Source organism: Pelophylax lessonae (genome assembly GCF_965119305.1).
Source record: "Pelophylax lessonae genome assembly, chromosome: 7".
Classification (NCBI taxonomy): Eukaryota; Metazoa; Chordata; class Amphibia; order Anura; family Ranidae; genus Pelophylax; species Pelophylax lessonae.
Genome location: NC_138774.1, coordinates 111,557,176 through 111,581,728, shown reverse-complemented (window position 1 = coordinate 111,581,728; position 24,553 = coordinate 111,557,176). Strand labels below are relative to the sequence as shown.

Here is a 24,553-nt window from a genome sequence, read left to right as displayed (position 1 = left end):
GCGGGCGGAGCAGTGTGGTGATGCCAGGGCTCCTTTTCCTCTTATTTCTGGGATATATGAACTGGATGGACACTGATGGCAGTTGCTGGGTCCGAATATTTGGCGCTTCTTCAGCTGGTAGTGGTAAGTCCTTGGTGGGGTCCCTATCTCTCTCTCTGCTAATGTGTGCCCTGAGTGTGGGGGATCCATAGTGGTGCCAAAAAACGTATGTGCTGCGGGGTCTCCCTTATCCTGATGGAGCCCCAGGGTCACCTCTCCCCCACTGACCCGCTCATGGAGGTGGCAGGTCCCTCTGAACCTTAGCCCCCTATTGGTTGTGCTGGCGGTGGGCCTACAGTCCTTGGTATCCTGGGTGGAAGTGGCGTGTGGGCAAAGGCCCTAGGAGGAAGCGTCCCCCCGTCTTTTCCTGCTCAGTCTGTCTCTTCAGATTCTGAGCCTGGTGCCTCCGTGGACGTGGCCCATCCGTTGGGACTTCACGCCCCCCCCCCCCCCATCTGTCCATAGTGAGGATGATTCCTCCATGATCGCAGCAGCGATGGATGCAATTATTACTGCAGTGCGTGAAACTGAAAAGATGGAGGACATGGCTGATGTGGCCACAGGCTTGGCTGTCCCTTTTGGTACACACAAGTCATCTCATACAGCTAAGGTGTTTCCTTATTTTCCTTATTTTGACAGATTTATCTATAAGGAGTGGGAACAACCAAAGCAGCCCTTTGTGGTCCCCAAACATTTCTCAGTACGTTACACCTTTGAGGAATTACTTTTAAAAAAGTGGATTAGTCCACCAGCGGTGGACCCTTCTGTTTCTAGGTTGAATAAATCAACCATGATCCCAGTAGAGGAATCCCCGTCCTTTAAAGACCCAGCTGACAGGAAAGCAGAGGCTGTGGCACGCAGCATGTTTACTATGGCTGGTTCGGCATTGCGACCGGTCTTGGCCTCGGCCCTGGTGTCTCTGTCACTAATTGAATGAGCCAAGCTTTGATGTCGGGTCTAGGTAATGAGCAGTTTCTCTCTGCTTATGTTGATCTGGCAGGCTAGTTGGTCCAGGGGCTGCAGTCATGTGATGCAGCTTTGAATGCTGCTCCAGTACTGTCCAAGCTCTCTGTTTCAGCAGTGGTAATTAGGTACATGCTGTGGCTTAGGAATTGGTCTGCAGACCAAGCCTCAAAGAAAGCTCTCACTGATCTGCTTTTTCAAGTTGATCGCCTGTTTAGGGCTACTCTGGATGACATCATTAAGGTTCTCATGGTGGGGAAGAGTACCTTCCTGCCACAGTCTATGAAAGGGAAGGAGCCTCGACTTAAACATGGGCCCTCCTTCTCCGCTCATAATTCTTTTGTGCTTCCGGGGCTGCAGACAAGGGAATAAATCTTTCAAGTCTTCCCAGTGGGTTTCCAAGCAACCTTGGTCTGGTAAGCCTAGAGCTGGCTCCTCTGGACCCTCAGACAAGACGCGTTCAGCATGAAGGTCTGCCCTCACCCAAGACTGGGGTGGGGGGGGGGCAATTTGCAGGTTTCCGGCCCGCATGGACCTCCTTAATGAGCGCCAAGGGTATCCACAAAATGATCCTTTTTGGAGTACTAAAGTAGAGGGGCATAGTTTTGTTTCAGGGGTTTTAGGCCCTGTGTCTCCTTGTGTGGATATAATTCCTGCAAAGGATCGGGTGACATCAGAACTACCTAAGGTCCCCCATATCCCCATCCAGGAAATGTAATTACCTGGCTGTGGACAAACTTCAAGAACCACAAGCTGTGATTTGCCGGCTGCTGTCACACTGAAAGTATTCTCTCTTAACTTATATACAGGTTCTGGGTCTGGTGGTGTCCACCTTCAAGACAGTTCTGTTTGCACAGTCCTGTATGCAGCTCCTTCAGCAGGTTCGGCTCCACAGGAGGATACCAAGGTTCGTGGCGAGGTCACAAATTCCTCTGGTGGATGCCGCAGAAGTCCTAGGGGCACTGTAAGGCCAGTATCATCCTCAGCTCAAGCTTCTTCCACGGTTCCTGCGAGGAATCAAGGGTGAGGGTCTTCCAATCATTCTGGTTGCCTTAAACGTCCCTTGGGGGCTACCTGTCAGAGAGAACCAGTTGTCCCAAGGGCTGATCTACCAACCTGCTTTACAGTCGCTGGCTTTAATTGCTCAGCTATTGAAAGCCAGGTATTGAGGGATAGAGGTTTGCAAGGATCAGTGATTCTTCCTATGGCAAAGGCGAGGAAGTCAAATTCTAGCAAGATATACATGGAAAGCGTACATTTGTTGATGTGAGTTGATTAGTGCTTATCCTCGCTCCTTTTCTTTGGCTCGGATCTTAGCCATTCTTCAATGAGGCATTGACCAGAAGTTGGCCCTGGGTACCATCAAGGACCACATGTCTGGTAATCTTGGCAATCTTCTTTCAGCGACCCATAGCCACGCACTCTTTAGTTCGTACCTTCATTCAGCGTGTTCAACATGTGGCTCCACCTGCACAGTCTCTTTTGCCGCCATGAAATTTAAACTTAGTGCTCTCAGTTCTCCAGAAATCTCCATTTAAGAATATTTGGGAGATTATGCCTACATTATCCCAGAAGGTGGCATTCTTTGTGGCTATTGCCTCTGCCTGCAGGGTATCGGAGTTGGCGGCACTATCCTGTCGTACTACCCATTTAGTGGTCCATAGAGATAAGGTGGTTCTTCGTCCCTGTCCATCGTTCCTACCTAGGGTTGTCTGATTTCCATTTGAATGAGGACATTGTGTTGCCTTCCTTGTGTCCCTAGCTGGCTCATCCCAAGGAATTTGCTTTGCAAACCTTGGCTGTGGTTTGGAAGATTCGGATATATCTGGCAGTCACGGAGTCCTTTCGGATGTCAGACTCGCTTTTTGTGGTTACACAGGGACCAGAGAAAGGGCTAGCCGCTTATTTGGCTTCCATCTCTAGATGGATCAGACAGACGGTGACTCAGGCTTATTCTTTTAAAGGTCAGTATCCTCCTTTCCCTGTCACAACCCATTCTACTCGGGCGCTGAGTACTTCCTGGCCTTCCGTCATCAAGCGTCAACATCTCAGGTTTGCAAGTTGGCCACTTGGACATCGGTGCATACTTGCACCAATTTCTACAAAGTAGATACTTGTGCATCTGCGGATGCTTCTTTTGGCCGCAAGGTTTTGCAGGCTTCTGTTTAAAAGGGGCTGTTCCCTCTTGAGGGGTGTTTTTCTTTAAATTTTTATTTTTCAGATGGGGCTCCTGTGTCCTGGTTGAGCTCCTGTTACCCGGTTAGGGCTCTTGTGTTTAGACTTGGATTTTTTTCCCCATTCCTCATTTACCTTTTGCAACTGCTTTTGGCTGTCTGTATAGTCATGATTAATGGAGCGCTGTGCCCGTTGATGAATGAAAGAGAAAATGGTATTTTTTACCCACCGTAAAATCCACTTCTCTTAGTTCGACGGACATGGCACCCACCCCTCTTAGGAGCTTTTGATACTTCTAATACTGCTTGCTACTAAACTGAATATCTATAGCAGAGAGGGGGTTATATACCAGCTGAGGACGGCCCATGGGCATAGCCAAGCTTTTTTGTTCTGCCTAGTGCTACTCCTGGAGCAGGCAATATAACCCCATAGTCATGATTAATGGAGTGCTGTGTCCGTCGAACTCAGAGAAATGGATTTCACAGTGAGTAAAAAATCCCATTTCTCTTTCGTTCATTGACGGACACCGCTCCTGATTCTACTTAACCATTGGGTTATACTGCCCCCTACAGTAGTAGGACACTAGGCAGGAAAAAGCTTGACTACTCCTAAGTCAGTCCCATGGGGTATAAACCCACTCTCAGCTGTAGGCACTCAGTTTTTTCTGCCCAGTAAGGAGTAAGGACCTAGTTCCTTGCTGGGATCTCAGGTCCTGGTGATTTTTTACTTTTAAATAGAATTTTTTCCTACCTTTGTTATTTTTGTTCCTGTGAGAATCTACATTCAGTTGCTGAACTGGGCGACGGATTGGATAATCTAGATCCAGAGGGTCCCCCTGGTCTGGCCAGCAAGTGCATGCAGATCGCAGCTCCGCGCTAGGTCGGCTACGACATAGTCCCACTGGATGGGGGCTGGCTTGCGAGTTAAACATCTCTCGAGGGTGCATACGAGCTGAGTCGCAGTGTTTCTCCTGGCTGACGGCACCCACATTACGATGGAGTGGTGGTCTGTCTGGAGTCCCGCCCATCGTGTTTCTGGTATGTTAATTAGCTGTCCCCCCTCTACTCCTGGAGGGTTTGGGGGTGGATATGGGCCCCTCCCTGGGATGGTGGGACCCCCAAGGTTCCCTTCCTCCCCCCAGCCCTTCTAAAATTTTGGTAGTCATAGTGGGTCTTTTGGCCCCCCCTCCCTGGGTTAGGTTATGAACTGGCTGTTGCCACATGCTCTTAAGGGGGGGCTGGTTGGAGTTGCTGCTGGCTGGATTTTCCTGGTGCGCAACGTGGGGTTGAGCAGGGTTCCCTGTCACCCTGGGGGTTGGTGATTAGGGCAGGGATGTCCTCCGGGCTCCCTGCGGCTGGGCAAGCAGATAGCGCAGCTGAATTGGGTTGGAAATTTAGGCTGCGACTTTGCGGCTTACTAGTCGGAAACTGCATGAGGCGGCCCCTGTAAGGATGGCTGAAGCCACTGCCTCCCGTTTGGGCATCTGCCCTGCCCTCCTCTCCCCCTGGGTGGTCGACGCTCCTGGGTGCCCATAAAAATTTAGGCTGCGTCCTAGGCCATGCGGCCGAGTCGGTGGCCTCTGTTTGGGGTGGCCCCAGTGCGTTTAGCTGAAGCATCTATTCTTCCTTTGGGCATTCGGCGGGCTGGGATCCGTGCACTTGCGGCCGGGCCTCCACAACAATTTAGGCCGCAGTTTGCTAGGCCATTTAAACAGTGTGTCTGCGTCGCGGTGGGCGGCCCCCTTTTAGGAGGGATATTTCCTATTATGCCCTCTACGGGGGGCTCGTGGGGCACCCCCTTCTTTTTTTGTCTCCACGCACCCTGAGCGCTCAGATAGTGAGGATAATTTCTCTGCTGCTCTAGCCGCGCATGAAAAGGGGCTGGTGGATGCACTGTTTGTGTTAGTGAGACACTTTAAAAATGGAGGTTGCTGCTGATGCTGCGTTCGAGGCGCCGGTCCCTTTTGGCACCCACAGGCCCTCCAAAAGCGGCAAGGGTTTTGCCTTTTCCGCTTACTTTGACAACATTGTCACAAAACAGTGGGGTTGTCCTTATGAGGATTAACTGCATTAAAGGTGGACGGTCCCACTTGTAGTGGATTCGTCAGTTTCCAGGTTAAATAAAGCTACCTTCATTCCAGTTCAGGATTCCTTGGCCTTTAAATATCTAGCTGATAGGAGGGCGGAGGCTCTGGCCTGCCATATGTTCGCTGGGGCTGGTTCAGCACTTAGGCCAGTATTTACTATTGCCCTGGTGTTGCAAGCTCTGAGTGGGCTAAACTTGTACACCGGGACCTGGAGGGGAAACAGCTTCCCCCTGTCTTTGCGAGCTGGTGGATCAGTTGGTCCAGGGGCTACAGTTTATCTGTGATACCTCCTGGATGCGGTTCCTTTGATTTCTAGGCTGTCTGTATCAGCAGTGGTCCTTCGGCGTATTATCTGCCTGAAATACTTGTCTGCAGACCAGACTTTTAAGAAGGAGCTTATCTAATCTCCTCCTTGTAGGGGATTGCTTGTTTGGAGCTTCCTTGGATGACATCATTAAGGGTCTCACAGGGGGGAAGAGTACTCTTCTTCTGCAGGCTACTAAGGGCAAGGAGCCTCATTGTAGACATGGGCCATTCTCTTCGGCTTCCCTCAGGGTCTCAAGACAAGGGATCAAATGTCAGGGCCTCCACTGGAGGTTCCAAGAGGACCTGGTCTGGCAGGCCACGAGCGGGCTCTCCTAGGCCTGCGGACAAGGCTGCCTCTGCATGAAGGGGCGCCCTCACCCGTATCTGGGCTGGGCTACGAGATCGAGTTCGGTCTTATCCTCCGGAAAGGTTCTTCCCTTCCAACCTGCACTTGTCCCCAGATCACTTACGGGTCTCTTTGGGGTAGTGCAGGACTTGTTCCTTCAAGGGGTGATTGTTCTGGTTCCGATTTTGGAAAGTTTTTAGGGGTTTTTACTCAAACCTCTTTATAATTCCCAGGAAGGAAGGCAAGGTATGTTCAATTCTGGACCTCAAGGTGCTAAACTGCTAGTGCGAGTACAGAAGTTCTGCGTGGAGTCCATTCACACGGTATTGGCGTCCCTACGTCCGGGGATTTCTTCTCGCTTTTATCGACATCAAGGACGCCTACCTGCCTAACGCTTCCTCCATTTTGCCATGGGTGAGGTGCATTATCGGTATGTGGCGGGGACCTTTGGTCTCGCCTCCGCTCCTTGGTCTTCACAAAAGTGTTGGCCCCGTTGCTGGCATTGTTTGTATCAGTGGGGGATCGCGGTACTAGGGCACCTGGACGATCTTTTCCGACTGCACTGATGGACAACTGGAGATTGTGCTGCAAACTCTGGGAGTTGGTTGGATTCTGGACCTTGAGGAGTCTGCTTTAGTTCTGTCCATTAAAACTGGACTATCAGGGTCTGACTCTGGACTTGGCCTCAGCCAGAGTGTTTCTTCCTCCTGGAAAAACTCCAGACATTGCAGGAGGGAATTCAGCTTCTGTTGACTGCTGATTAATGTTCTGGATCTCCGAGCGATCAGCCTTTGTCTGGCTCATTGGACAATTCGTCTTGAGTGGTGTCCGGTACAAATTAATTTGGACAATGCCACGTCCGTGGTCTATGTCAATCGCCAAGGGGGCACAAGTAGTGTCCTGGCGGCTTAGTAAGTAGGTGGCATTCTAAGGTGGGCTGACCAATTTGTTCCAGCTCTTAATTTCTGCCATAACTCCTGTGCAGGATCAAAGCAGAAGGGATTCTGTCCAGGCTGACCTCGCCAGTCTTGGTACACCGGTCCTGGTATGGCTGGTCGCCGATGCTCCTTGGAGGCTTCTTCTCAGGGAGGATCTGCTGTCCCAAGGACCGATCTTCTATCCTGCTTTACAGTCGGTGGCTTTGACGGCTTGGCTGTTGAATGTCAGGTGCTGACGGATGGAGGTTTGTCTGTATCGGTGATTCCTACGCTGTTGAAAGCTAGGAAATCTACTTCTAGGAAGGTCTACCATTGTACTTGGAAGACTTAACTTGCGTGGTGTGATTCTCTTGGGGTTCATCCTTCATCTCTGTGGATCAGGTCTTAACCTTCCTTTAATGGGGGGGGTACCTTTTATTTATGGTGTTGGACATTTGGTTCCTTCAGTGGGGGCTCCATTGCCACCCTGGTATCTTAATGTGGTGCTTTCAGCTCTACAGAAGCCTCCCTTCTGGAGGTTTCTCTGCTTGCGCTGCCCGGAAGGTGGCCATTTTTTGGTGGCTATCATCTCTGCGTGCAGGGTGTCGGAACTGGCGGCATTATCCTGTTGTTCACCTTATTGGTGATTCACAAGGATAAGGTGGTGCTTCGACCCTGTCCGTCATTCCTTCCTAAGGTGGTCTCTGACTGTCATTTGAATGAAGACATTGTGTTGCCTACCCTGTGTCCCAGCCTAAACAGCCGAAGGGGAAATTACCTTGCATGCCTTGAATGTGGTCCGGGCAATCGGGGTGTACCTGGCAGCTATGGAGTCTTTTAGGAAGTCAGACTCTATTTGTGCTCACGGACGGACCTCACAAAAAGGTTGTCTGCTTCTTTTCGACCTTTTCCAGATGCATCAGACAGACGGTGGTTCAGGCCTATGGCATCAGGGGTCAGGTTCCTCCTTTCCCTGTCAAGAAGCACTCTACTAGGGAGCTTAGTGTCTCCTGGCCTTAAGTCCTCAAGCGTCAGTGGCGCAGGTTTGCAAGGCAGCCATCTGGTCATCGGTGCACACTTTTACAACATTTTTATAAAGTGAATGTGTTGGCATCTGCGGATGCTTCTTTTCGCCGCGAGGTTTTGCTGGCTGGTTTTTAGAGGACCTGGTCCTCTTAGAGGGTGTATTGTTTTTTTCAAGTGAGCTCCAGTTGTTTATGAATGCGCCCCTTGTTACCTGGTTGGCTATGATTAGCTTTGGGACTTTTTTTCTGCTTTTTCCCACTGCTCATGTTTAACACTGCTTTGGGACGTCCCAATGGTTAAGAAGTATCAGGAGCTGTGTCCGTCAATGAACAAAAGAGAAAATGATGACTTACCGCAAAAATCCATTTCTCTGATGTTCATTGACGGACACACCACCCACCCCTCTTTGGAGTTGGCTTTCTTCGGACTGCTTGTAACAAAACTGAGTGCCTTTTAGCTGAGAGTAGGTGTATACCCCCTGGGACTGCCCATAGGCATAGTCAGGCTTTTTGCTGCCTAGTGTCCTACTCCTGTAGGGGGCAGTAGAACCCAATGGTTAAGAAGAATCAGGAGCTGTGTCCGTCAATGAACATCAGAGAAATTGATTTTTCGGTAAGTCATGAATCCCGTTTTTAGGGCAACATACGTTCTTTGTTTATGTTAGAAGAGTGCACATATTCTTTGAGTCTTTCTAGAACCATTTATCGTAGGCACTTAGCATGCAGTGCGACATCATTTGAAGCTCATTTGTTTAACATTTCTATTTTCATTTCTCTTTCATTAAATGAAACCTTTTTTAATTTTAATCTATCTCTTCTCTTTTCCTTCTACAAAACTAACATTTCCTTCGCTTTCTGGTCTCTCTTCTTTACTACATCTTTGGGTTTGGTTGGCATGTTTGAAATATGGCTACAGACGGAGACCATTAAGTTATAGAACTTCATTCAGTGAAAAGCTCTTCCAGAGGACAAGAGCCGCTGGGCGGGCTTCAAGGTATCCCATTTGAGATTTATTGGGGCCTGTGACTTTGAAAAATACAGCTTTCATGCTTTTAAAGAAGTTTAAAGGAGAACTCCTGTCGGATGCTTAAATTCATAGTTGAAATGCATGTATGCAATAATTTACTAGACAAAATATTTGTAAATCTGTTTATCCTTGTGTTTCACCATCCTCGGATATAGGCCAGTGACATCTGTCACACATTTTTGCTTTCAGTGTCACTTTACGTTCTTGGTGGTTTTTTTTTTTTTTTTTTGGCACTTGTTCTCATACTTCTAGGGCACAAACCAGGAACAGGTTTGTAGATAATCTGCGTGTTTTTTCAGAGACAGACAGTATTCAGGTTAAATGCATCCCAGCAACTAGTTTTTTTAAGTAGGAGCTAAATAGTATAAAATAATGTTCTGCATGGTTGTTTCATTTGGTGACTTGTAAGGTACTGAAGCCAGGTAAAGGAAGTCCGCTCCAGAGCCTGTACACCGGAGGGTCGGCAACCTGTCGATTGTAATCCACCTGTCGATCGCAGCCATCTGACAAGTGGATTGCAACCGACATGCCGCCAGCATCTGATCAAGGTTGCCACCTGTCATATCAGAGCTACAGCAACAGCCGAGCCGAGTTGAGCCGCTGCATGTGTGATCTGAACTGATTACACATGCAGCGCTGCAGCATAGTGCCAAGTTCACTCCTGCACTTGGCACTAGTGTAAAAAGCATGCATTCTGCCAGGTGGAGTGATCTCCACCCGACAGATGGTTTTTAATCCTGGCCTCTGACCTGCTGTCATTCAGAGGCCGGGAGACGGGATAGTAAGAGAGGGCATCCGGCACTGAAAGGGAGCTTGCAAGGAACAACAAGGGTAATGCCTTTTACAGGGGTGTGGGTTTTCTGAACGGAATCCTAATGCTATAGTAATGTGCAGCATGAGGGGGTTAATGTGCTGCCAGTGGTCACTCATGCATTAGTGACTAGTGGCAGTTAATTAACTCCCTAAACCCTTTGTACTGAATTAGTGGCACCAGTGTCAGTATTAATAAACCCCTTTATGCTGCAGCATGAAGAGGTTATTAAACACTGCTGCTGAGCACTAATGCAGCATAAAGGTGTTAATATTTATTGACAGTGGTCACTAAGGCATTGCAAAGGGATTAATTAACTGCCACTGCCCACCGCTTTACCACTGACCATCAGTACAAAGAGGCGTAGGCGGGGGGTGGACCCCTTCCGCCACCTATACAAGCAGCCAAGTGGCTAATTAGCCGCTAGGATTGCTTTTACAAAAACATCATCATCTGACTGAACAAAAAATACCGGGATTGTGCTTGTAGCTGCCGGTATCATCCCGGTATACCAGTTTAAGCCAGCAACGTAAATGTACGTTAGCCGGTCTTAAAGTGGGGAAAGTAGTTAAAGTAGTATTCCAGCTTCAGCCTAACTAGCCATAAAAAATGCCCCCATCCTCCTTACACCTATGCTAACAAACCTATTTTTAGGCCACTCCAATTTGGTTGTGTTATCTCACCTGTGTGAGCCAATGGTGTGTGTACGGGAGAAAAGAGAGCACCAACAACGGCTGGGACATGGGAACCTTTGGGTGATGTCACCACTCCAGGTTTTAGCCGCTTTTAAGCGCTCTCTCCACTGCCTCCGCAACTGGCTGATACAGGAAAGATCACATGACTGGACCAGGCTGAAAATAGGTAAGTATATACATTTTTTTTTTTTACAGTGACATTTGTTTATATTTTTAGAAGTTTTCTTCATGACATCATTTTTTTATTGGGGCTTTTCATTAACAATTAAGAAAAGGAAAAAATGATATCCATTTAGCATTTCCTAGCTTCTACATTTAAAAGTCCTTCCTAAGAGGAGGCACTACAAGGTTTAGGATGTCCCCACCTACTATAAGGGATAATCTATTTTAAGGGACACACTTAAGTATTTAACTGCTATAATGCGTATTTATTGATTAGCATTGCAGTTAAAGGATTTTTTTTAAGGCCAAACTTCATCTTTTTCCAGGAAATTATTTATTTAATCAAGGGACATCATTTGGTTTTAGGGTGCAGCTTTGTAAAATGTAGAATCATTTTATTGTTATACATGTAGACCATTTGGGCCCCCCCTGGAAGCCCAGCTGAAAAACTTAGTTAGCGACCCTCCAATCCTGCCTTTTTGCCAGGATGTGAAAGCTGTTGATTTTCACTCTTTTAATGTTGGGACTGCGCTTCCATTGGTTTTCCATGTCCTAGCAGGATGTGAGGATTACTAACTGGGAGTTTTTCAGCAAATTTATGGTAGGGATTAACCACTTAAGCCCCGGAAGATTTTACCCCCTTCCTGACCAGGGGGTATTTTGCGATTCGGCACTGCGTGACTTTAACGGACAATTGCGCGGTCGTGCGACGCTGTACCTAAACAAATTTGACGTCCTTTTTTTCCCACAAACAGAGCTTTCTTTTGGCCCCCCACCTCTTCAACCTTTGCAGCAATGCTGGCAGCACTCATATGTCTATTTCCCAAAGACAACCTCTGGATATGACGCTGACCACATGCACTCCACTTCTTTGGTTGACCATGGCCAGGCCTCTTCTGAATGTAACCTGTCCTGTTAAACCGCTGTATGCTGCAGCTCAGTTTCAGGGTCTTGGCAATCTTCTTATAGCCTAGGCCATCTTTATGTAGAGCAACAATTCTTTTTTTTTTTTTTTCGATCCTCAGAGAGTTCTTTGCCATGAGGTGCCAAGTTGAACTTCCAGTGACCAGTATGAGAAAGTGAGAGCGATAACACCAAATGTAACACACCTGCTCCCCATTCACACCTGAGACCTTGTAACACTAATGAGTCACATGACACCGGGAGGGAAAATGGCTAATTGGGTCCAATTTTGGCATTGTCACTTAGGGGTGTACTTACTTTTGTTGCCAGCAGTTTAGACATTAATGGCTGTGTGTTGACTTATTTAAGGGGACAGAAAATGTACACTCTTATACAAGCTGTACACTCACTTCTTTACATTGCAGCAAAGTGTAATTTCTTTAGTGTTGTCATATGAAAAGATATTATACAATATTTACAAACAAATATGAGGGGTGTACTCACTTTTGTGAGATACTGACTGTGTGTGTGTGTAAATATATATATATATATATATATATATATACAGTCAGGTCAAAAAATATTGGGACACCGACACAATTCTAATCTTTTTGGCTCTATACACCACCACAATGGATTTGAAATGAAACAAACAAGATATTCTTTAACTGCAGACTGTCAGCTTTAATTTGAGGGTATTTGCATCCAAATCAGGTGAAAGGTGTAGGAATTACAACAATTTGTATATGTGCCTCCCACTTTCTAAGGGACCAAAAGTAATGGGACAGATTAACAATCATAAATCAAACTTTCACTTTTTAATACTTGGTTGCAAATCCTTTGCAGTCAATTACAGCCTGAAGTCTGGAATGCATAGACATCACCAGACGGTGGGTTTCATCCCTGGTGATGCTCTGCCAGGCCTCTACTGCAACTGTCTTCAGTTCCTGCTTGTTCTTGGGGCATTTTCTCTTCAGTTTTGTCTTCAGCAAGTGAAATGCATGCTCAATCGGATTCAGGTCATGTGATTGACTTGGCCATTGCATAACATTCCACTTCTTTCCCCTAAAAAACTCTTTGACATGAAGCATACTGCGAAAGCAACCATTGTCCATCTGCACTGTGAAGCGCCGTCCAATTAGTTCTGAAGCATTTGGCTGAATATTAGCAGATAATATTGCCCGCAACACTTCAGAATTCATCCTGCTGCTTTTGCCAGCAGTCACATGCATTGGCAGCCATACATGCCCACGCCATGACACTACCACCACCATGCTGCACTGATGAGGTGGTGTGCTTTGGATCATGAGCAGTTCCTTTCCTTCTCCATACTCTTCTCTTTCCATCACTCTGGTACAAGTTGATCTTGGTCTCATCTTTCCATAGGATGTTGTTCCAGAACTGTGAAGGCTTTTTTAGATGTTGTTTGGCAAACTCTAATATGGCCTTTCTGTTTTTGAGGCTCACCAATGGTTTACATCTTGTGGTGAACCCTCTGTATTTACTCTGGTGAAGCATTCTCTTGATTGTTGACTTTGACACACATACACCTACCTCCTGGAGAGTGTTCTTGATCTGGCTAACTGTTGTGATGGGTGTTTTCTTCACCAGGGAAAGAATTCTCTGGTCAGTTGTTTTCCATGGTCTTCCGGGTCTTTTGTTGTTGCTGAGCTCACCGGTGTGTTCTTTGTTTTTAAGGATGTTCCAAACAGTTGATTTGGCCACACCTAATGTTTTTGCTATCTCTCTGATGGGTTTGTTTTGTTTTTTCAGCCTAATGATGGCTTGCTTCACTGATAGTGACAGCTCTTTGGATCTCATATTGAGAGTTGACAGCAACACATTCCAAATGCAAATAGCACATTTGAAATGAACTCTGGACCTTTTTATCTGCTCCTTATAAATGGGATAATGAGAGAATAACACACCTGGCTGTGGAACAGCTGAGCAGCCAATTGTCCCATTACTTTTGGTCCCTTTAAAAAGTGGGAGGCACTTTTTACAAACTGTTATACAAACTGTTTTAATTCCTACACCTTTCACCTGATTTGGATGTAAATACCCTCAAATTAAAGCTGAAAGTCTGCAGTTAAAGCACATCTTGTTTGTTTCATTTCAAATCCATTGTGGTGGTGTATAGAGCCAAAAAGATTAGAATTGTGTCGATGTCCCAATATTTATGGACCTGACTGTATATATATATAATTTTTTTATTTTTTTAACTTTTGTTGTCGTTGCTGTTGAGAATTCCCCTTTCTGTTTGATAAAATGTCAACAGTATAGAAAGTGAGGGCAAAGCCCTGGATAGCCATAAAAATCAGACATAGCTTCTAATCCTTCCCCACTTTACAAAATAAGAAAACATTTTTTGAAGGGCAAACACTTTCAGAAAGGGTAAGCTAAACACATCCCTATATAGGAAGTAGATAAAAATGATATGGTTTTTGTTGAATAAGGCAATTTTAGATTTATTATCTTTGTACATCTCCACACACTGCATGTCCCTGTTTAATATACTTCATGGTTGGCTCACCACTCCACCAAACATAAATCAAACTTTGTATCAGTCTGAGTAAAGGTTCACATATTTGCTTTTGTGGCACGTTTTTTTGTGCATGTTCAACTGCGTTTGTGATGCATTTTTTTTGTAGGAGACTTGTTTTTAAACATAAAACCCTGCCAAAATGCCTGTACTTACATGGGGGGGGGGGGGGAGGAGAAGTCCCTGCATCTTTCCAGAAAACACACTGCAGGAAACTGCATAGCAGTGAATGGGACCCATTGGAAATAATGTTAAATGGATTGTAGTGTGTTTCTGTGGTTCCGCAGATGCACTAAAGACTGATGTGAACCTAGCCTAATATATTTGTAACGTATTTGTTGATCAGTGCTGAAGTGACTGCAAGTTTTACTTATTTTGGGAAGCTACACAATGTTTATTCTTTAAAATGGTATTATTTATGATGTCATTATATCCTTGAAAAAAATATATATATTAAAACCAGCGCTAAATAAATAGGTGTAAATGCTACCTGCAGCAGCTGTACACTTAGATAAAACTAAGAAAAATAGATTGCAATATTAAAACAGCGCTACCAGGTAGATAAAATATAAATATAAAGTGCACTATAACCCTCTAATATGTTGATATAAAAGTGCATCAGTGTTGAAAAAAATTATATGCTCATAAATTCATACAGATGTATACTAATAATGTGCCACATATATGATTAAAGTCCAAATATACAGTGGGTACGGAAAGTATTCAGACCCCCTTAAATTTTTCACTCTTTGTTATATTGCAGCCATTTGCTAAAATCATTTAAGTTCATTCTTCTTCCTCATGAATGTACACATAGCACCCCATACTGACAGAGAAACACAGAATTGTTGACATTGTTGCAGATTTATTAAAAAAGAAAAACTGAAATATCACATGGTCCTAAGTATTCAGACCCTTTGCTCAGTATTTAGTAGAAGCCCCCTTTTGATCTAATACAGCCAGGAGTCTTTTTGGGAAAGATGCAACAAGTCTTTCACACCTGGATTTGGGGATCCTCTGCCATTCCTCCTTGCAGATCCTCTCCAGTTCTGTCAGGTTGGATGGTAAACGTTGGTGGACAGCCATTTTTAGGTCTCTCCAGAGATGCTCAATTGGGTTTAAGTCAGGGCTCTGGCTGGGCCATTCAAGAACAGTCACAGAGTTGTTGTGAAGCCACTCCTTCGTTATTTTAGCTGTGTGCTTAGGGTCATTGTCTTGTTGGAAGGTAAACCTTCGGCCCAGTCTGAGGTCCAGAGCACTCTGGAGAAGGTTTTTGTCCAGGATATCCCTGTACTTGGCCGCATTCATCTTTCCCTCGATTGCAACCAGTCGTCCTGTCCCTGCAGCTGAAAAACACCCCCACAGCATGATGCTGCCACCACCATGCTTCACTGTTGGGACTTTATTGGACAGGTGATGAGCAGTGCCTGGTTTTCTCCACACATACTGCTTAGAATTAAGGCCAAAAAGTTCTATTTTGGTCTCATCAGACCAGAGAATCTTATTTCTCACCATCTTGGAGTCCTTCAGGTGTTTTTTTTAGCAAACTCCATGCGGGCTTTCATGTGTCTTACACTGAGGAGAGGCTTCCGTCGGGCCACTCTGCCATAAAGCCCCGACTGGTGGAGGGCTGCAGTGATGGTTGACTTTCTACAACTTTCTCCCATCTCCTGACTGCATCTCTGGAGCTCAGCCACAGTGATCTTTGGGTTCTTCTTTACCTCTCTCACCAAGGCTCTTCTCCCCCGATAGCTCAGTTTGGCTGGACGGCCAGCTCTAGGAAGGGTTCTGGTCGTCCCAAACGTCTTCCATTTGAGGATTATGGAGGCCACTGTGCTCTTAGGAACCTTAAGTGCAGCAGAAATCTTTTTGTAACCTTGGCCACATCTGTGCCTTGCTACAATTCTGTCTCTGAGCTCTTCAGGCAGTTCCTTTGACCTCATGATTCTCATTTGCTCTGACATGCATTGTGATCTGGAAGGTCTTATAGAGACAGGTGTGTGGCTTTCCTAATCAAGTCCAATCAGTATAATCAAACACAGCTGGACTCAAATGAAGTTGTAGTACCATCTCAAGGATGATCAGAAGAAATGCAAAGCACCTAAGTTAAATATATGAGTGTCACAGCAAAGGGTCTGAATACTTAGGACCATGTGATATTTCAGTTTTTCTTTTTTAATAAATCTGCAACAATGTCAACAATTCTGTGTTTTTCTGTCAGTATGGGGTGCTATGTGTACATTCATGAGGAAGAAGAATGAACCTAAATGATTTTAGCAAATGGCTGCAATATAACAAAGAGTGAAAAATTTAAGGGGGTCTGAATACTTTCTGTACCCACTGTATATACAATAAATATAAGGTGACAAAATGTGCAAAAAAATTTATTTTTTTATAAGGTGCAGTCCAAATAGGTGAATAGTCCACTTAAAATTAAAGTGCTGATAGTCATGCTCCACACAAAAAAGTGCCCAGTGCTTGCAACAAGCCCTCTTGGGGATCCACTCACCAGATTTTGGAAAATCAAGAGCCTTAAGCAGATCAACCTCCAGCCTCAGAAATACGGTGCTATAAAGCCTTGGTGTTCCCCAGAATGACAATGGGAATAAGCCTCCAAGGAATGTCTCCAAGATACCTTTGCACACAGGGCCTCAGGAAAAAGAGAGGAAGAAGCCGAGAATAGTGAAGCCCGTAGGGTAATTTTATTATAAAAAAGCATAAAATGTTACTCACCTTGAGTAACATTTTATGCTTTTTTTGGCTCTCCCAAATCTTCATCAGCACTACAAGAGAAATGTAGAGGGATTTATAAAAACATTACATTTATGCTTATATATGATTATATATATATATATATATATATATATATATATATATACACATACACATATACACAACAATTCCAAATTTTCTAAAAATGCATCACTTCAAACAAATGCCATTTGGAAGATATTTGAATGTAAACAACATACCATATTAAAGAAAAAGCCATACAAAAATATGAACATATGCAAACTGTATGTTCTTCTGTATAAATAGGAAGAGAAAATGCCAACTGCAGAATTGGATGCAAGAAAAAAATGACAATTGTATCTATACAAAAACAAAATTATTACTATGCATGATAGAATATATGAAATGGAAATGTAGCAGCTGTATAAAAATCTTGCTTAAGCAAATCGATTGATATCACAGCTAGGTTAAGTCATTGCACCCAATTCTAACTTCTTATAAGAAAGGGAACAGTAAAGGATTTTGAGAAGAAACCTTAAATTACCGGAATTTGAATGGTCTTGGTAGAAGGAGTTACCATAAAAAAATAAAAAGACAATCAATAAATACATTAGGAAAAGTATTTGTTACAACATCACAAAAGACAGGAACTATGGACAGGCATATTGGCAATCAGAGAACTTTAGGACAGTCAAATGACTTATAATGTATCTAGTGTGTTTACCCATGGGACCAGTGATCTGTAAATAGTGTCTCAACATAAAAACAGGATAACAAAGCCAGTGTTATTCATGGCTGTTTAAAAGATAGGTTCATCTTTTAAAAATAAATGTGTATTTATTTTATTTTTTTACAGGAGCCTGCAAAGCATTGCACCTGCAATCAGTGGATGCAGGTTTGGGCTTCTTTAGACACTTTCTCCAGCTTTCTAACCCTACCTCTTTACAGGCTTTCAGTTAAAAAGCTGGAGGAAGTATCAAAGGACTACGAGTGTGCTGAGAGCCGATTAACACCAGGTGTGGTGGGACTGCATTGGGTGGCTATTCCAGCATAGTCCCACCGTTATACAGTGCAAAATGCCTTGTCTCCTATGTGGCCAGTTCACACCACCTCGATGCGGTGGTGTCTACTGAAAACAGTACAGGTCATACTTTTTAATTTTTTTTTTCCAGTCTAGTGCCAGGCAATTCACTAGTCAATGTACTTGTAGTCTATTGAGAGCTACAAGTCCGTCTGCTGTGATGGTGGATGGGACTCATAGCTAAAAATTTAAATGTAGCAGCAGCTGCGGGGAAAAGGAACCCATGCACACTGTCACAGGGGAAGGGGAGTTCACGGGGATGGGTGCTTAGGGATATGTTTCATATTACACCCTAAATATGAATGTAACATGTTCTTAACCACTTAAGCCCCGTAAGATTTTACCCCCTTCCTGACCAGGGGTTTTTTTGCGATTTTTTTTTTTTTTTTTTTTTACTGCGTGACTTTAACGGACAATTGCGCGGTCATGCGACGCTGTACCTAAACGAATTTCACGTCCTTTTTTTCCCACAAACAGAGCTTTCTTTTAGTGGTATTGGATCACCTGTGCGATTTTTTGATCATGCGCTATAAACAAAAAAAGAGCGTAAATTTGCAAAAATAACAATATTTTCACTTTTTTTTTTATATGATATTCCCCCCCAAAAAAATTTAAAAATCAAAATTTTTTAACATTTTCGGCCAATTTGTTTTATGCTACATATGTTTGGTAAAAAAAAAACGCAAAAAGCGTATTTTAATTGGTTTGCGCAAAAGTTATCGCGTTTACTAACAAAGGGAAAGATTTTTGTCATTTTTGGTGTTTTTTTTTTAACGAGTAATGGCGGCGATCTGCAATTTTTTTTTTTGCGGTACTGCGACATTGCGGCGGACAGATCGGACCCTTGATTGACATTTTTGACACTTTTGGGGGGTACCAGTGACATTACTGCAGTAATCAGTGCTATATATATGCACTGTTACTGTAAAAATACACTGGCAGGGAAGGGGTTAACAGTATTGGAGAGGGAGGGGTTAAGTGTGTCCTAGGGTCGTGTTTCTAACTGTGATGGGACATGTCTCCTATTGTAAAAACAGAGATCAACGGTTCTACATAGTAGAACCGTCTGATCTCCATTTTTACACAGGGGAGAATGACAGGCGGCTTGTTTACATAAGCCGCCCGCCTTTCTCCCGCTCTACCGACGATCGTAGTGTGACCGGCGGACATCGGGTCCGCCGGTCACACGCCCGGACTCCTCTGTGAACGAGCCGAGGCGGGCGCGTGCCTCAGCGGGCGCGCGCTCGCCCGCTATTGGCTCAAAACCCGGTGACAGGCTAGCGACATAGATCTACGTCACTCTGCCTGGCCGGGGCTGGCTGCCACAGTAAACATACTGTGCGCAGTCAGCAAGCGGTTAAAGGTGAACCTGGCCTTTTAAATAAAAAAAGAATGAATACAGGTCCCCAGTACCTTGGGAGGAGTCTGGAGGTTACCAACAATGACTGACAGTTGGAAGGGAACAAGTGCATATCCATACTGACAGATGGCAGGAATGGGGAAGCAAGAAATAAGGGAGGAGCTAGTTTGTTAAAGAAATGGAAGTGGTGAGCCCAAATACACTCGAATGTACAAGTTGGGGAAGAAAAGCATATAAAGAGAAGAGTATAGTATATGTATGACTTCAGAACAGGAAATAAGGTTATAAAGCACACGAGGAATAGAAAACACACCTGAAACACAATGAGTAGAAATATGAAAGTAGAACATGCTGGGATTGGTGAACTGTGGGAGTAAAAAGGAAGATCAGCGTATAGTTGGAAAAAAATATAATGGGTAGTGTTGAGAAATGTGAAGAATATGATCTTTTGGACAGTGACACCGTGCAATAGAAGATGTATACAAATAAAACACACAGGAAAAGGGGTAAGAATTGGTGAATTAATAAATGTTTTATTACTATCAGTAAACAAAGTGACAAAAATATTTCTATGTTGGCTTTGGAGTGTACTTAATTTGTAATGGTAACTTATTATTTTTTTTAAACTAAAATACCAGACATATTATACTGGTTTTGCACAGAGCAGCCCAAACCTCCTCTTCTGGGGTCTTTGTGCACCCTAATGGCAAGCTGCTTTTTATGGGATCCCGAGCCAGACTTTGTGCGTCTAGTGACACACACAACACAGCTGAGCCCCCGCTTTCTGCTCACAGGAAGTGTACTGAGACCCTGTGACCTTTAAAATATAACTAAGGGCAAAACTTTTTTAGTTTTAGATGGAGACGAAAGAAATTAGAATGCCTGCCAGGTTTTTATTGCTGTCTGTGTCCCCTTTAGGGGAGATTCACCTTCTATGTTTGCTCTTGTGACCATTCTCACTGAAAGTGAAAGAAAATCCCAAATCTTGAGTTGCCACCATATTACGAAGAGATGAGAAATCTTCCAATGGGCACACCAGTTCTGGTGACCCTGGTGAAGACTAGAGATTTCACATTACCTGCTTTTGGCTTTTTTTTTTTGTAAAGTAGTTGAAAACTGTAAAAATGCATACCTGTGTTGTGTTTCAATTAAAGAGCTTGGCACTGCATTCTGACTGCTGTTTCAGATTGGTGATTAGCAAATGCAAATCTAGGCAGCCCATTTCTAATAGACATTGTGATCTGCAAGTCCTTTGGTGTGTTATTTTGGAAACTCTTACCATGTCAAGGTGTAGCTCAGATCTTTACCCGTCTATTGTTCAACTTTAAATGTACTGAGGGCACAGGTGATGAAGAGGACTTTATTCTCTCTATCTTCTGTGGATACTCAAATGTCAGATCTACGATATAATTTACACTGGGAGGCAGGGATTGCTAGTTTTACAATTTTTGTAGTACTGATGTGATGTATTGTGTGCTCTTTTTAGTGGCCCGTCTGGAGATCACTCACAATTATCACCATGCAGCTGGCCGGTAAGGAACAGTACTTGATAAACACATTTCATTCCCCTGAATGTTTGCTTTCCAGATGAATTACTGTGTTCTTTGGCTTGTAATGTTTAGCTTAAGCTCACTCAGGCTAGCAGGTTCCCCAGTGTGGCTTGTTTGTACCAATCACAAAGGTAGTGTCCTGGATAATATTTTATACATTAAATACAGCATAGACAAAGCCTATAGCTAGACTTCAGAAGCTTCATTTCTACACATTTCAAGATGGGCTCAGACTCTTCACCAGGAAAGGGAATAAAGGAACAGAGCCCTTTCTTAAAAATATTGAAATAAAGCAAATGAAGTCTAGCTACATGCTTTTGTCTGCTTCGGTATTACCACAAGGATGTATTTATCCAGGACCATACCTTTTGTGATTGCTACAAGCCAGCCACACTGGGGAACCTGCCAGCACAAGTGAGCTTAAAGTGTTACTAAAACCAGGACCCTGCATTCACTATATCTTGCCTCTCACAGTACACCGAACATGGAATGCAATTATTTCAGTAAATATAAACTGCTAAATACCTTTTCTCATTAGCAGTATATAGCAGTCTTGTGACTTATATATATATATACAGTGTCTGGTTAAAGCTTATAGAGTTTTCATTCTACTCTGACTGTCCTGTGAGGCTGCAAGACCCCTGGCCCTCTGTCTGGACAGTGCTGATTGGCCCTGTGCAGATTGCATGTGCCCTCTCAAGAAAAAAAAAAAAAAAACACACTAGCAATACACACCAAACTGAGCATGTGCAGAGTGACTCCGAAGGCTCTGTACTATCAGGAGATGGATTGGGGATAGTGGAAGGGGAGTATCAGAGAAGACAGGATCAAGCAGCCTTTTTAAACAATGCAGCTCATTAACCCCTTAGGTTCCACAGTGAGTATAATAAGCATGTTTTACAGTTGGGGGTTTGGTAACACTTTGTTACCCACTACAAGCCTATTCGCTTGTAGTGGATAGCTTTAAGTGGTTGGAAAACCTTACATATACCCAGTGAAATGACTGGCCTCAGGTGATATACATAGATTAAACAAATCCTCCTACTTAAGTTGTATCTGTTTATCTGCAGACTTCTCTTCTCTGTATTCCCCTCAAAGTACAGAATATCCAAGCTTGTCTGAGAGTTGTGGGTGGAGAGCTGAAGTAACACTCTACATAGCTTAGTGAGGAGAGCTCAGAGAGCTGATTGGAGGTAATGGACACAGGCAGTCAATCAGCTGGAAGTCCCTCCTTTTTTCTTTTGGTGTCAGGAAAACGTGTCAGAAGTGATTTGATGCTGATAGCAGAGGACCAAATCAGCAGACAGAAATGACACTTGGGCTTATTTACTAAAGCTGGAGAGTGTAAAATCAGGCTTATTTCTGCATAGAAACCATTTGGCTTTTAACCTCAGATTGTTCAATTAAGCTTTGTCAATGAAACCTGGAGGCTGATTGGTTTCTATGCAGAAGTGAGCCTGGTTTTGCACTCTCCAGCTTTAGTAAATCACTTTGTGCTCAATATTGAGACATGTTCACACTATAAAGGGAAATGTTTTGTTAATTTCCATGTTTGAGGTTTACAACCACTTTAAGCTACACATATGTGCATAAACAGCCATTAAATAAAGCGAGAAGAACCATATATTCACCCACTTTTTCTAATTTAGAGAGGAATTCGTAAACACTATCATGTTTTATTGTCTTTCTCTTAAGTACAGCAGGGATTTAGCCACCCTGAGTTGTAGACTAAGCTCCATCATGTTCAATTAGAATGCCCATGAAGGACCACAATCCAGAACATGGGGGTTGATTTACTAAAGGCAAATTCACTATGCACTTGGAAGTGCAGTCGCTGTAGATCTGAGGGGAAGAGCTAAAATGAGCAGAAACTCTGCTGATTTCTACCAGCCATGTGGAAGCGCAATTCCGATTAACGCTTTATGGTCATGGAGCCTCTGGAGCGCGTTTCACCACCCGATCAACTCCTGGAAGCTGCGGGACCCTCTGGGTCTTAGTCTGCCCTGGCGGCCATGACGGCAGCCCTGCAGTTGCTAGTAGCCAAAGTAGATATTGCCCTACAAAGGAGGCCTGGCAAAAAGCGCCCCCACTCCTTCGCCTGTATCCTCTGCTTCCTTAGAATCTGAGACGGATTTGGTCACCGCGGAAGAGAGTCAGCCCACTGGGTCTGCCTCCATGCATGCTGAGTGCTCTAATAGTGAGGATGAGTCCTCCTCCTTTGCAGCCGCACATGAAAAAGCGCTGGTGGAGGCCATGATTGTTTCACTGCCGAAGCTGACTCCACGACGCCGGTGCAGTTTGGCACCCGCAAATCTTCCAAGGTGACTAAGGTGTTTCCCTTTCCTGCCTATTTTTAAGAGATTATCACTAATCAGTGTGGTTCCCTGAAACGCATGTTGGAATACCTAAGCGTTTTGCTAGGCGATATCCCTTTGAGGAGTCTCTTCTGAAGAAACTGACGGTTTCACCGTTGGTAGATTTTCAGGTTTCCAGGCCAAATAAGGCCACACTTTTGCTGCTGGAGGATTCTCCGTCCTTTAAGGACCCAGCGGACAAAAGAGCTAAGGCTCTGGATCGATACCGCTTCACCGTGGCTGGTTCAATTATGAGACGGTGTTTGCTATCACCCTGGTATCCCAGACTTTTATGGAATGGGCTAAGATTTTGCACCAGGATCTGGAGGGGGGGGGGGGGAGTCATTCTTCTGACCTTGCGGATCAGTGGATCTAGGGGTTACTGTATATTGGTGATGCATCCCTGGATGTTGCCCCCTTGGCCGGCAGGGTTTCAGTGATGGCGGTGATCCTTCACCGCATGATCTGGTTGAAGTACTGGTCGGCTGACCAGGCTTCTAAAAAAGTACTGACTAATCTTACTTTTGTAGGTGACTGCTTGCTTGGTGCCTCCATGGAAGAGATTATCACTCAGGACTTGCATGCATTGCATGCTTGCATTTTATGGTCTCCACCTTCAAGGCGGTTCCATTTGCGTAGTTCCACACCAGACCTTTGCAAAGGGAGATTCTGCTCAAATGGAACAAGGATCCGCTGTTGTTGGACAATCTGATACTGTTGAGTTGGGTTCGAGGGAGTCACTCCTATGGTGGTTCTGCTCCCCGACCCTGCATCTGGGAAAGTCCTTGCTTCCTCTGTTTTGGACTGTAATCACCACGGATGCCAGTCTGTCTGGATGGGAAAGTGTCTTGGGTGTGTGTTCGGCCTAAGGTGTCTGGACTCGGGACAAGTCCAGGTTGCCGATCAACATCCTGGAAATTCGGGCGATCAGACTTTGTCTGTCTCAATGGACGGATCGTCTGCAGGGACGCCCTGTGCAGATAAAATCAGACAAGGCTGCGGCATATGTCAATCATCAAGGGGGCACAAAGAGTGCCCTGGCGGCCCGGGAAGTGGCCGGCATCTTGAGGTGGGCAGAATATGTTCCAACCCTCTCTGCTGTGCACATCCCGGGAGTAGAGAATTGGTAAGCGGACTATCTCAGTCGGCAGACGTTGGATCCGGGAGAATGGTCTCTTCACCCGGAGGTATTTCATCAACTGTGTCTTCGGTGGGGGACCCCCGATGTGGACCTGCTGGCTTCCCGTCTCAACAAGAAGGTGCAGAGCTGTGTCAAGGTCTCGGGCCGACGCCACAGACGCCTTGGTGGCCCTTTGGGGCCAGTATCCTCTGATTTACACCTTTCCTCCAATACAACTTCTGTCAAGACTGCTACGCAGAATCGAGGTAGAAGGAATTCCAGTCATTCTGGTGTCACCAGACTGGCCTCGCCGGTCTTGGTACGCAGGCCTAGTAAGGCTGGTAGCAGACATCCCTTG

At 44.8% G+C, this 24,553-nt stretch overlaps 1 protein-coding gene across 3 annotated transcripts in view; it reads left to right on the top strand.

Annotated features, from left to right (window-relative positions):
* Positions 1-24,553, top strand: part of LRCH2 (leucine rich repeats and calponin homology domain containing 2) — a 281,372-nt gene that overhangs the window by 131,381 nt on the left and 125,438 nt on the right. For 2 of the 3 annotated variants that reach the window (XM_082262512.1, XM_082262511.1), the window contains exons 12-13: positions 8,774-8,851; positions 20,658-20,703. In XM_082262512.1, the coding sequence (XP_082118638.1) occupies positions 8,774-8,851; positions 20,658-20,703 (124 nt within the window). The remainder of the gene's footprint in view (positions 1-8,773; positions 8,852-20,657; positions 20,704-24,553) is intronic. The other variant, XM_082262513.1, reaches the window with a different exon arrangement.